Source organism: Eptatretus burgeri, chromosome 9 (genome assembly GCF_056783735.1).
Source record: "Eptatretus burgeri isolate ZD-2024b chromosome 9, Ebu_testis_v1, whole genome shotgun sequence".
NCBI classification, from domain to species: Eukaryota; Metazoa; Chordata; class Myxini; order Myxiniformes; family Myxinidae; genus Eptatretus; species Eptatretus burgeri.
The window spans coordinates 60,593,100-60,607,330 of record NC_140969.1 but is presented as its reverse complement, the minus strand read 5'-3'; the positions used below and the strand labels follow the sequence as shown (position 1 = coordinate 60,607,330).

The window sequence follows — 14,231 nt, the reverse complement described above, 5'->3', positions numbered from 1 at the left end:
GCTCCCCATTGGCCCGAGAAAAAGTGGGTGTGAAGGCTTTTTGATCCACAAATTTGCATATATCGATCGCCCTGGAGGCGGGGCCAAATCGCCCCTCGCTCACCGATTGGACGGCAAAAAGTGGGCGTGTGTCGTTTTTGATCCGTTTTTGAAGCACAAAATCCGTGATTTTGTACACGCTGTTCGGCGCACGCCCTGCACGAGTCCAACACCGGTACCCACAGGCGGCGCAAGAACGGTGGCGATGCGACGGCTGCGAGGTGTGACGTGAAGGTCGTGGCGGTTGTGGTGAAGCGGCGTTGTGGTTGGTGGTTGATGTTGTGGTTGTGGTGGTAATCATGGCGGTTGGTCCAAAATAAAAATAGTAAAAGAAAAACGGCTATCCTGAAGAGTCGCAGCACGCATAAATGACATGTATTCCCACTAGACAACGGGTTTGGGCCTAACTACACATGCACTTACCGAGATACCTCACCTAAGGGACCTGAATGGTGGTTTGCGAATTTGGTAACCACAACAATATATATATATATATATATATATATATATATATATATATATATATATATATATATATATATATATATATATATATATATATATATATATATATATATATATATATATATACATATACATATATATACATATATATATATATATATATGTATATACAGTCATGCGCCGCATTACGACGTTTTGGTCAATGACAGACTGCATATCAGGCCCGTAGCCAGGGCTCAGTATTAAGGGGGGCATATGAACTGGATGGGGGGCACAATTGTTATATTTAATATTTTTGATAACCTGGTATACTATTGTATTCATGCAGCATTGACACATCTATACTGAGGTTGCCGTCGCATACTAACCAAATTGATCTCAGCTAGATTTAGTATGTTCCGATGTTTTTGGCCTAAAATTATTTGAATGCAGGAGAGCCGCACCAAAAACTGGCACATTCACAATGCAAATATTCAATGATTAGACAATTGGCACCAATTCAGGTGCACTTATACAAGGTGCTGTCAAGAATTGGCATTAGAAAATTAATATACCAGAGATATAATGACTAAACGGGGGAGGTTGGCACCAGAATCAGTGCACTTTGAAATAAGACACAGTTTTTTATGACCTGCAATCATCACGTTAAACTATCAACAGCAAATCCGACCAGCCTGAAGATACCACAAGGTCCGCATTTAAAGCAGTCAATTACACAGAGGTAAGGTTATGCACAAAGCACTAGATATGGGATATGCAAAGCACCAAACACAACATTTAACTTGAACATCAGAAGTACAAAGCAGCCGACCACGGCGGGTGCTGACCACAACCACACTGCAACCACAACCACACACGCATCACCAGCAGTCACACACACAATCTGAACTCCTCGTATAGTTTTTATACCGCTGTACTCGCTGTCAGAAGAGCTACAGGTGACGTGTCTCGGTGTGGAATCTTGTGAGGACCTTCTCCTTCCATTCATTCAGGCATTTACGTGTGAGGTCTCTCTCGAAGGCCAGCTGTACCAGTTGTGCCTTGTGTGCATGGCGCATGGACCGTCGATGGTCAGTGAAGACATTCCTCAATGTTGAGAATGAGTTTTCACACATGGCAGTGGACACACCAAATGTTAGTCCAAGTCTCATAGCAGTCACTACACTTGGTATGGCTTCCAGCGTTTTGTGGTATGTTGAGAGGAGTTTTTGTGTTGTCCATCTCTCGTTTGGCTGCTTTTCTGTCTGTGAGCGAATAAACTGCTTTGCAACCACACACTCTGTTTCACTGATGGTTGACTTTGTTAATGTCATGATGTGCTGGAGCAAGTGGGGATCCAAAAACGTGCCATTTTCAGGATTCAAGGCAGTGAGTGAACGGGCGAGTTGTGTGTTGCGCTCACTGAAGCGCTGAGCGATCTCTCCAAGCACAGTGTCAATTGCGCTGTAAAAAAATCCTCTGTAGTTCCGTCTTGTCATTGTCGTTGTTTTGTCCTCTAGTCTCCAAAACTACAAACTGTTCCAAGTTCTTATGCATTGTGCGTCTCCGTTTTGGTGGTGCAGGTGTAGAAGTGCAAGCATCGTTGGCCTTGTTCCACAGATCAGTGAACTCATCCTCAGAGCGGAGTTTTTTCACGCACTCTGTAGCACTCGCCACCAGTTCCAACCCCGTTAGCAAGTCCATGTCCTCTGCCTGCAAGAGTCTGTTAGGGCCATCTAACAACATCAGCAGTTTTTGTACAAAGATAGCAATGAACATGAAGGCAGGCCCAGAGACTTCCTGCAAAAGCCCAATAGCCTCCATCCTCATCTCTGCACCGTAGGTGCGCTCTGCATCAATCTCCGACAGTAAGGATGTGATATCCTTAAAAGATCCTATGATCACAGACACGGTGGCTAAATGTCCCGTCCACCTTTGATCAAGAAGTCGTTTTAACCGCTCAGCTTTATGCTGTGCAGCAACAGTGGGCTTTCTGAAGAATTTGTACAGGCAACAACAAACCTCGAGGAAATCAGTGACAGCTTTCTCTGCTGCCAGTGCGTGGATAACTACCAGACGGAGTTGGTGATTTAAGCAGTGCACATAGGGGATTTCTCTTTCCAATATCTCTTGCAACAACTTTTGCACCCCTCTGTGCTTCCCAGCCATTACCGAAGCCCCGTCGTACACCAGACTTAATATTTTTGACGTGTCAAGTCCTGTTTTTGTCAGCTCTGCAATTATTAGTTCTGTCAATGTTTTTGCATCTCCAGCGTCGGCTGTAGCTATTGTGAGTAGACGCTCTGTTGCTTCATTTGATGCCGATACAAAGCGAATGATGATTGATATGTTCTCACATTCAGTGGGGTCCCTCGTCCCATCCACCTTGATGGTAAACCACGATGTGCCTACTTCTTCCACGATGGCATCCGTCACAACATTACTCAATGTGCAGATCAGTTCATTATGCATTTCCGGACTAGTATAGCTTGCGTTTTGTGGGATATGCTTTATTATTTAGGCGAGCTCGGTGTCTTTTTTGAGTGTGTAGTTTAAAAGCGAGAGGAAGAGCCCTCCGTGCCCATCTGACATATCTTCAAAATTATCAAGGCTCCCTCTAAAAGGTATCTGATTGTCGGCGAGAAATCCCACAACATCTATAAGAGCAGACACATAGTACCAGTTTCTATTTAGCTGGTTAGCATTGAGGAGTGTGGAAATCTCCTAACCACAATTGATGCGCCTCTCATTCTCCTTGCACCTCAAAACACAAGTTAAATGTTCCTTTGAAGTTGCGCGTTTGTGAAACCCCGTCTTTCTCAACAGCATGTTTCCAATTCCAGTAGCCTCGCTCTGTGAAAGTAGAGTCCACTGGGCCACGTGCGGTGTTGACGTTGCTGACGTTGCTGGCTTGGCCAGGTTGGCCAGCTTCTGTCGGTATTTCATCGACATGATCGTCTTTTCCAAAATCCTCCTCCCACAACATGTCTTTCATCATCTTCTTCATTTTCGTCGCTTGCATTTTTTCCTTTTCTGAGCCATTTTCGTATATCCATCATCCACGTCCTTTTCTCCTGCTGTGAGCTCGTGCTCTGTGATTCATCCCTCATGACTCGCGTCACTAATCTCGCGAAATTTGACGGTTGACGGTTTTATTTATTAAATGATCCATCCATCAAAAACAGGTTTTATCTGCATAATTTCAAATGTAAGCACGATTGAAAACACACATATTATTAATTTTTATTATAAAATTACTTTTGTAAGATGGAGGGTTGACGGGTTGTGAAGGTCACGTGGTGCACGTGCACTTCATCTTTAATTATGTAAAGTTATGTCTTTTCCTTAATCATATTATCATATTATGACTATATTACATTTATACCTAACTTACAACCAATCAGGTAACCTGCTCAATAGGGTCTCCATATCGAATATGCTGATTGGCTATTCCTTAAAACTAAATGATTCACGATATATATATATATATATATATATATATATATATATATATATATATATATATATATATATATATATATATATATATATATATATATATATATATATATATATATATATATATATATATAACCACTCACAACATCGACATTCGACACGAGGTCTTGGCTGCTGGTGTTGGTGTTTGAGTTATTATCTTTTATCTTGTGGGCTTGGACTGCATTGTCTTGCCAATTGCTTTTGGAGATGAGCTGGGAAGCGCACACTTATCTCTTGACTGTTATTCAAAGAAGGATATTATTAAAGAACAGTTTATCCAAGAAGGCCTTATTATTCACCACGTTGAACATCTGGAATAAGGGTTTTAGTTCACACAGGTGAACTCTTAAACAGCAAGTTCACAGTGGGCGCTCGTCCATAAACACTAAGTTGTTCACAGGGTGCAACAGGACATAAATGGGTGGTGTACAAGTGGGGGGGCACATGATGCGCCATGGGGGGGCATTGCACCCAAATGCCCCCCCCCAGCGACGGGCCTGCTGCATATACGACGGTGGTCCCATAAGATTATAATGTAGCTGAAAAATTCATATTGCCTGGTAATGTCATAGCCGTCGTAGCGCTGCCAGTTGTATAAAAGTACAGTATAGCACATACAATTATTTACAGTACATAATACTTGATATTGATAACAAACTGTTACTGGTTTATGTATTTACTAGACTGTACTTTTTATCATTATTTTAGAGTGCACTCTTTCTACTTGTAAAAAAAAAAAAGTTTATTGTAAAACAATATGTGGTGTGACGCAGCAGCCTCATACATCTCGTATTTACGGCGTATCGTGATTGCATCATTTTTCTGTGTGCTTGATTTAATGTCTGTTTTGTTAATCATGGCCCCTAAGCATTCATAAAAAAGTTTTAAAAAGTTAAAAAGTTTATGAAGAAAAAAAACAAGTTACAGTAAGCGAAGGTCAATTTATTATTGAAGAAAGAAAAATATATCTTTAAAATTTATTGTAGCCTAAGTGTAGTGTTTTTAAAATATACAGTAGTGTACAGTAATGTCCTAGGCCTTCACATTCACTCACCACTCACTCACTGACTCACCCAGAGCAACTTCTAGTCCTGCACGCTCCATTCATGGTGAGTGCCCTATACAGGTGCACCATTTAAAAAAAAAATCTTTTATACCTTATTTTTACTGTACCTTTTCTATGTTTAGATATGCAAATACTTACCATTGTGTTACAATTGCCGACGATATTCAGTGCAGCAACATGCTCGGAGTAATAAGCTATACCATATATAGCCTAGATGTGTAGTAGGCTACACCATCTCGGCTTGTGTTAGTACACTCGCTGATGTTTGCACAATGATGAAATCGCTTAATGATGCATTTCTCAGAACGTATCCCCGTCGTTAAGCGGTGCATGACTGTATATACGTATATACATATACATATACATGATGTTAATGATGTTAAAAATAGAGATAAATCTACTCCTGAGCGAGAAGAGTTATCATACAGTATGTTGAATGCAGCGTCTCCAAGCAAGAACAGAAACCCATAAGGTTGATGCATCTAAAGTCGAGGCATCAATAAAAAACAGGCAGAATGTTTTTGAAGCTGTTACAAAATGGAAAGTACAAGCATGGAAGAATGTGGAATTTGAGAAGAGAAGTGGTTCCCTTTTTCACCAAAGATAAGTGAATAGCACCATGGGAGGGTGGAATGTCGAAAACGACCCAAAAGTGTTACACAACATATGAATGAACACTGCCTTTTTGTAATCTGTGATATTCAATTTACTTTTTCTGTTTCCCAGAATCAGCCCAACGGGGCTGTACACACATCAAACAGGTCACTGCTCATTCTTAAGTCAAGCATACCCATCACCTCACTAACTCTACATCTGGCTACCTGAATAATTTTGTCCTTCATTCTTGGCCAAGTTAGCAACTCATACCGCTGGAAGAACATTTATACTCACTGATCTTCACCACAACTGACTTATATTTTAAGGTCATTTGTTTTCCAGCAATTGACTGTCGTGTTCATGTTCTGTCATTCACCTTCCATAAACTGATGGGTTTTATGAAATATATTTTTAATCAAAACAAATATTTCTGGATTCCTTCATGATTAGACATGATCTTCTGTGCTCTCAGAAAAATAAAAAATAAATAAACAAGCAGTCATAGACCGGTACTTACAAAATGGTCAACTTGACCTCTGACCTTGTCTAATAAAAGCTGTCTCTTGAGAAGGTGGTGACGCAAACCAGAAGTTTCTACGATGATTCTGTACCAAACCATCAAAAATCGAATGTTTGACCTCACTGTGACGTTGACCTTTGACCGATTTTGACCAAAATCTAATCAGCACTAGCCATCACCCTCCTGAATCACGTGGTGTAATTTGACATTGGTAGCTTCTTCTGTTCTCAAGTTATCGTGCCTACAAACAAACAAACAAACACACACACAAACAAACACACAAACAGATTTTTTTTTTTGTATACCTTGGTCGAGGCTCGTATGAGAGCTAACACACAACTCACAGCAAGGAGGCATGAGACAAGAGGGGCGGGAGTGGAAGGGACAAAACAGTGGGGAACAGACGCATTAGGTGAACTGTGGAAGGGAGAGGGATGGGGATGGGACGGGGAACATGGGGAAGAGAAGATGGACATTTCAGGGACTTTCAGGAAGGAAAGCAGGAGAAATTAAGGAAGTGGGCTTGGGTGGATTATCGGGGGTATAAAAGATCGAGGATTTGGATGGGGGAAGATAAGAGGTGGTGGTGAACAGCTGTTTTGAAAGCCTGGAGGGAAGAATGGGAAAGAATAGAGTGAGGAAGTTTATTCCAAAGGCGGGAAAAAAAGAGGAATGAAAGAGTGAAGATGAGCAGTGATTCGTGATTTTGGTAGTTTTACCAGAAGGGGGTTGTTGGCGGACCTTGAGCGACCTGTGGAAATGTGGTGGGGACAAATCGCAGAGAGAGCAGGGGGGGCAAGGCTGGAGAGGAGTCGGTAGAAGACAAAGACCACCGACCAACCTGCGGTGATTGAGTGAGAGGCCCAAAGACTCAGCTTCATTGCGGGACATGCCGATGATCTTAAATGCCCTGGTTTCGATAGCGTGAAGCCGAGAAAGGTGGGAGGCAGGAGCACCAGCCCAGAGGGGAGAGCAGTACTCCATCAGGCTATGGACAAAAGCTTTGTAAGTGGTCAGGAGCTCAAGAGGGCCGAGGAAGGACTTAGCACGACGGAGGATTCCCAGTCGGCGACTGGCTTTTGAGGCGAGGTTGGAAATGTGACTTTCCCAGGAAAGGTCATGGCAGATAGTGAGACCTAGAAGCTTGAAAGAAAAGACTTCTTCCAGAGGATTGTTGAGAAAGTGGATGGGGGGGTTTCGTAAACGGTCCTTTCGAAGAGACATAGCGAGAGTGTGAGATTTGTCTGGATTGAAAGACATGTTCCACGTGTTGGACCAGTTTGTGATTTTATCCAGATCTGCAGTGAGCGAAGAAGCTGCTGCTTGCCGGTCTGAGGGATGACTGATGGTACGGCAGAGGGTGGAGTCGTCGGCAAAGAGAAATAGAGGATTTTCCAGAGAGTCCGAGAGATCATTGATGAAAACCAGAAAAAGAACAGGGCCCAGAACGCTACCTTGAGGAACTCCAGCCTGCACAGGAAGAGGGGATGAAAGAACTCCATTTAGGGCCACACGTTGACTGCGACAGGAGAGGAAGTCTGCGAGCCATGAGTGGAGATGGCCTTGAATACCATGGGAAGAGAGTTTGGTGAGTAGGGCAGGGTGCCAGACTGTGTCAAAAGCACGTGATATGTGATATGACTGCCCTCAAGAATCATTGTCGAGAAATACGGCTCGGATTTCCTGTCTGGCATTGAGGACCTCCATCCATTGATGGGAGAGCAGAAGCAGCATATCCAGGGTAGAGTGACCTGGTCTGAAACCAAATTGATGATTGGAAATCAAGCCATTGGAGAAGAGGAAGGATTTCATGTCTGAAGCGATGATGGATTCCATCACCTTGCTGATGATTGGGAGAAGGCTGATTGGTCTGTAGTTACAGGGATCTGTTTTTGCACCTTTTTTATGCAGGGCAGTGATGTTAGCAGATTTCCAAGCAGATGGCAGATGACCTTGGGCAAATGAGAGGGTGAATAGAACAGAGAGAGGGTGAGCAAGAGCAGAAGAGCAGGCTTTGAGGACACGTGGGCTGATGCCGTCTGGACCGGTTGCAGAATCTGACTCGAGGTTTGAAAGCAAGCTCTCCACCTTTTTAGGAGATGACGGAAGTTATCAATATACTTAGGAAATCTTTAGATTTCGTCAGTAAAAAACTTCAAAATCTGAGGATACCTGTTCCCAAAGTCTTGCTCAGCTATTAATGTAATGCATCAATGTGTTTTACTGTGTATCTTCATGTATATATTTGGACTGGTTTTCGTGAGTTTGTCGAGGCCACATTCAGATTTGGTGGTGTTTCCTCCTCTGCCTCTTAGTTCATTCATTGCCAAATTGCCAGTGCATTACCTTTTTCTCCCCCATCGATTGCCTTGCTCTTCCATTTTGTGGAAAAAAAATTACTTCATAGATATATCTCACAAAGGAGTTCATGAAGTTGCATTTTAGGACATTACAATCCCCCTCAAACCCCAAACCAGCCTATAATCAGTCTATTGCAGGACAAAGGCGTCCATAAACTCATGATGGCTGAGAGGTGTGCGGCATAATCATCACACTTACCAAGTGTGGGTTCACAAGAGCGAACCAGTCATGGGAATCAAACCCTAAAGGCCCGGTCACACCTTGACGTTTTAGCCAGCGATGGCAACGTATTAAAATGTATCTAAAACACTGGCTTACGTTGAACTTTTGATGTTTTTTTTTAAGCTTCGGACGTATTCATAGCGACTTGGTCTTATGTATAACGCATTGGTAACGGACAAAGAACGTTTCGTTGTGTTATAGATAACTTATACCAACGAATGCTGAACCTGTTGTCGGCCTACACAACCGATGCCCAACGATAGTCTAACTTAGGCATAGCGCGTTGCACGCATCGCCGACGATGTCGTGACGTAGCCTATTAAAAGGCTGATGCACAACGATTCGAATCATAACTGCCGTAGAAATGGAAGTGTCAACATCGCGGTCACACCTTGGCGATCTTGCCAGCGTATGCTGACCTAAGAAAAATGTGTCTAAAACGTTGGGGCACGTCAAATATGGAATGAGTAAGTTTGGTATACGTGAGTACAACGCTAAAGTACGCTATCATACGTCGTAGTAAGTAGAGTACGTCAAGAAATTTTAAACATGTTCAAAATTTTACGACGTACTCGGCGTATGACACACGTTCCGCATGCGATGGGGATAAGTTTTACACACGATATGTGGACGCTTACACACGTCCACAAAGTCTACTTATAAGCTACTCATAAGTCGAAACACGTCGCGGTAATGTCTTTTTTACGCGAAACTTATTTCTAACTTATGTTTGACGTGCTTTGAACCAATTCTTTACGTAGTCCCAACACACATCGACGTATGTAGACGTATTCCAATGACGTCTTCCGGTCGACAAAAAAAAAAAAAATTAACGTGTTTCTAACTTACAACTGCCATATAAAGACGTGTTCCCAGCGGTTTTGGGAATTGGTATATAAAAATGCTGCTCATAAAAGGGGAACCCAACAGTGTTTTCGAGTCCTTTTTGAGTCGATGTCCATGTCAGCAGTAACAGTATCAGTATCAGTATCAGTATTAGTATTAGTAGTAGTTTGTTCATGTTGGCAGTAGTAGGTGAGTGTGAGGGGGAGGGTGTGGGTTATGATGGATCGTCCTTGCGTTTAACGATTTAAATGATAAACTCAACGATTTAAATGGCTGCATCTCCACTGTTGAAAGTAGACGCTTGCGCTCAACAATTGGATTTTTTTTACACTCAACGACTTTTAAACGGTACCACTCAGCTATTTTCATTGTTTACAATGAACGATTTAAATTGCTGTCACTCGCCTTTGTTTTTTGACGCTGGGGTTTGGAAATTTGAAGCGTTTCTTCTGAACGTGTTAAAATGCTCAAACTCGACTATTTTAAATAGACGCTGCCGATGGATAATTGGAATCATAGCCAAGCTAGACATCGAAGTGTGAACATCCTCGTCATGCCGAAGAAAAGTTTGAAGAATGCTGCAAATAAGTGTCCTGGCCGTGGCAGTGGACGCTGACGCAAGGACGATCCATTATACCGACGTCTTTCAGCCTATGAGTAACTTAAAAGTAACGTCTGTCGACGTGTGGCAACGATCGCGTAATGTGCCAACAACACGTTAATCATAGGTTAGAAATAAGTTTCGGGTACGCTAAACATTACCTCGGCGTGTCTCAACTTATGATTAACTTACAAGTAGCATGTGTTGACGTCTGTCAACGATCGCAGACCGTGCATACAACCTGTGGCCAGCGTAGCGGAACGTGCGAGTCATACGCCGGCATACGTCATGAAATTTCAAGCATGAAAAAATTTGAGGACAACCAAAAAGTACAACGTTTAAAGCCAACGTACAACGACGTATGGCAGTGTTTTTCAGCGTGCTCTCAATGTTATCAAAACTTACCCATAACGTATTCAACGTGTGCCAGCGTTTTAGAAAAAAAATTCAAAAATCGGCATACGTTGGCTAAAACGTCAAGGTGTGACCCGGCCTTAACCAACATTGGAGAAAGAAACAGGTTATTAACTACTCAATCCACTCCAGTTCATAGAACAGCTTGTACTATGAACTGAACCCCAAGGACATAGGGAGGGGTTTTTAATATTTTTTTCAACTCTTGCTTTGCATTTCCAAGCACAATCGATATTTCCTACGAGACACAATTTTGTCCGAATCTCGATATTCCCCTGCCAGAGAGCTTGAGTGGCAAATTTGATTGCTCAAGATGGCATAAAATGCCATAATATGTTGTCCAAGTACTGCGAGACTGGAGGTTTTTGGAAGTGCCAAGAATGGGATTTGCCTTGAAGTATACAATTCAATCGAGATAAAGGATGTAGAAAAACATTTTTCCTGGAAGTTTACTGCTGTTGATGCGGTCTTTTTCACCACCTTATTTAACATATTAAATTAGTTTGTGCCTATTGTGTGTCCTTTATGACATCAAAAAAAAAGCCCAGCAAGTTTCCCGTTTGGAATTGTATTCAATTTTGTTTGCCTGATGGGCAGACAGACTAAAAATCAAATACATTACTATTCTGTGCACATTTGGGACAAGATTCCATACAATTTGCCAAATTCAGAGCCAAAGTACTGCTAAACTCCAAGTTGGTGTTCTGATTTGTGGTATAAATATAACATTCAATTTAAAATCAAGTTGGTCCTCGATCATCGACTGACGTCAATAGAAACAAAGTGAACGGATTGCTTCACCCTGCTTTTCACATCTAATGTGAGGTAAGCATCACAAATAGCAAACTAGTGCAGCAGTTTAGAAAACTGTAAAGGACAGCAGATTTCCAAAAAGGCAAGGGTGGCAACCCTTGTAACTTTTGCCTTTTTTAACAATCTTAAAACTTTGGTATTCCAAAAAAAACCCTGAAAGTTCATTCTTGGTAACAGCACCATACCAGCAGAAAGACGAAGGCAAGACATGATGGAGCCAATCCATGTTGTCCTCTCAGCATTCTCTAAAAACTCTTGCTGAAAAGCGATGAAAAAGAAGCCAAAAGACTTCAGCGTCCCCATAACAAAGACGTTCACCTGCAATCCCAAGGAGCAAAGCCATGTGTAACAAGTTAGTGTGGCAACCCCACAAAGAAAACCAGGTATAGTCAGAAACTCATCATGTCCATCTTTATTTGGCCAATATCATATTTTGAACATGGTTAACCAATTACAGTGATTTATTTATTTATTTAATTTGGCCAATGCAACAGGAAAACCAAGCACTTGTGTGCTCAAAACTGGGTGTGAGTGACTCTGCAAGGCACATATTCCCTTGCCAAGAGATTAGATTTCATACAATTCAAGGTAAGATGTATATATTGTGTTTAAAATGCAGGAAATGATATCAAGCAACAATCTCTTCCTCCATATGATTCAAAGCAATCTTCTAATGTTTCAAAGTATACTGCAAAAACATTTAAAAACTAGAAGGGCACTCGGTGGAGCGCATACCGCCGCCATGTAATGCCTGATTCACGAGAACATATCTGGTCCATTACACTTTTGAAATATCATGCGAAACAGAACTACATCGTTTTTGGCCCCATCTCTTAATGGTGAAGAATCACTTTGAAAATTAATGAATTCTCCTATCCAGATCCAGATTCGGATCTTCACCAAAATCAAACCAATTTGTCCTTGCCACACACCCAACCTGTACACCAAGTTTCATTCGAATCAGTCAACAACATTTTGAGACATCATGCTATATATCATTTTTAGCCCTTTCTCTCAATGGTGAAGAATCACTTAAAAAAAAAATTAATAATCTAGTCGTCGGATCCGGATCCAGAACTTCACAAAAATCGAATCAGTTCATTCTTGTCACACACCCAAACTGTCCACAACGTTTTGAGATATCATGCACACAAACAGATAAACAAAGACAAATGGACAGAAACGGGTGAAAACATAACCTCCTTCCACCTTCGGTGGCGGAGGTAATTAATAAACGAGTTCGGTCGACTAGATGACCATTCCTTCAATTTGAGGACATTGAAGAAAGCGTACAGCTTATTGGCTGCTTGATGGGACATTACTTTATACAAGAGTGAATGGTGAAGAAAAGTAAATCACTTGTAGCAATGTAGAGATTTTTAAGCTTTATCACAAGCTGAGAATTATGAGATTGAGTCATGAACAAAATAAAATAAATAAATAGACCTTCACCACAAAGCCAAAGACGCTGATCCCAGTGGCATAAGATAAGGATTCTGATTGTGATGTGCCATATTCTGTTACACACGATGGTCTGTGCTGCTGAAGCAGTTTCTTGGCAAGGATTACACCGGCTGGTTGTCATTGCCCTCCCAGTATTAGTTAAGGGAGGAATTTGGAATCTATTCAAGGTGTCAGCAATAGCTCTCCTACTCTTCCTGAAGGACACCATGCGATCTTTAACGTCCAGCAACTAATGCCGGCAGATGGGTCACCCAGTTTAACATCCATCCGAAGGACGACACACATTGATGAATCACCCTGTTTAAGAAACACCATAATGGCAGTTCATAGCTGGGCTCAGAATTAAACCGAGGTGAGACAGCTTAGATGCACGTGTGCGTACCTCTAGGGTCTAGGCCATCCTGTCAGCACTATTTAAAGATACAATATCAGTAGTCAGGAAAGATGAAATGGTTCAATCACAAGGGAAGGATGAAGAATGAGAACATTCATAAAGATAAAGGAAACATGGCAAAATCACGAAAGTGGGAGGTCATTTAGAAATAAAATTGGTCAGTGATCTGTCTGTGAAGCACTCCCTGGGTGTCTTTTCATATTCAGCACACAAACATGGGTAACATCATTTGCTGGGGCCATCGCTATGCCCCTGATGCAATGCCTTCTATAGATTAAGACAGGCATTTTGAATTTGTTCCTGGTGCCGGTGATAACTCACCTACTCTTTGCAAGGGACACGATGAGGATCTTTAAACTCCACCAACTAATGCCGGCAGACGGGACGTCCAGGTGTGTATTGCCTAATGATCTTCTCTCCGGTATTTTCAGTGTCATCCCTAATCACCTCTGTTTTCGTCCATACGAACTCCAATCTCCTTACTCTCACCGATGACCCCTACATTTACTTCTCCCTTTCATTCCTGCCACTCAATAACTTGTTACCTACACCACCGAAGGTGGATGGAGGTTATGTTTTCACCTGTTTGTTTGTCTATGAGCAGGATATCTCAAAGAGTTATGGACGGATTCGGATGAAACTTGGTGGACAGGTCGAGTGTGTGACCACACCAAATAGATTCAATTCTTGTGAAGCTCCATATCTGGATAATATCATTTTTCAAGTGATTCTTTACTATTTAGAGAGGGCCCAAAAAACGATACATAGCATTAAATGTGAAACAGTTACGGACCGAACTTTGTAGGTGACAAAAACAAGCCGATTAGATATTGGTTCAGGTACGGATCCGAATCCGGCCCATTAGTGGGATACAAAATGTAAACCGTCCAGCCTGGCGGAGATATGTGCTCTTCCGAGTGCCATGCTAGCTTGTATTAGGCCCACAAGA

The 14,231-nt window shown here is 42.0% G+C and overlaps 1 protein-coding gene across 4 annotated transcripts in view; it reads right to left on the bottom strand.

Moving 5' to 3' along the window:
* Window positions 1-14,231, bottom strand: part of SLC16A4 (solute carrier family 16 member 4) — a 168,366-nt gene that overhangs the window by 52,661 nt on the left and 101,474 nt on the right. For all 4 annotated transcript variants that reach the window (XM_085895296.1, XM_085895298.1, XM_085895299.1 and 1 more), the window contains one exon: window positions 11,610-11,742. In XM_085895296.1, coding sequence (XP_085751422.1) covers window positions 11,610-11,742 — 133 coding nt within the window. The remainder of the gene's footprint in view (window positions 1-11,609; window positions 11,743-14,231) is intronic.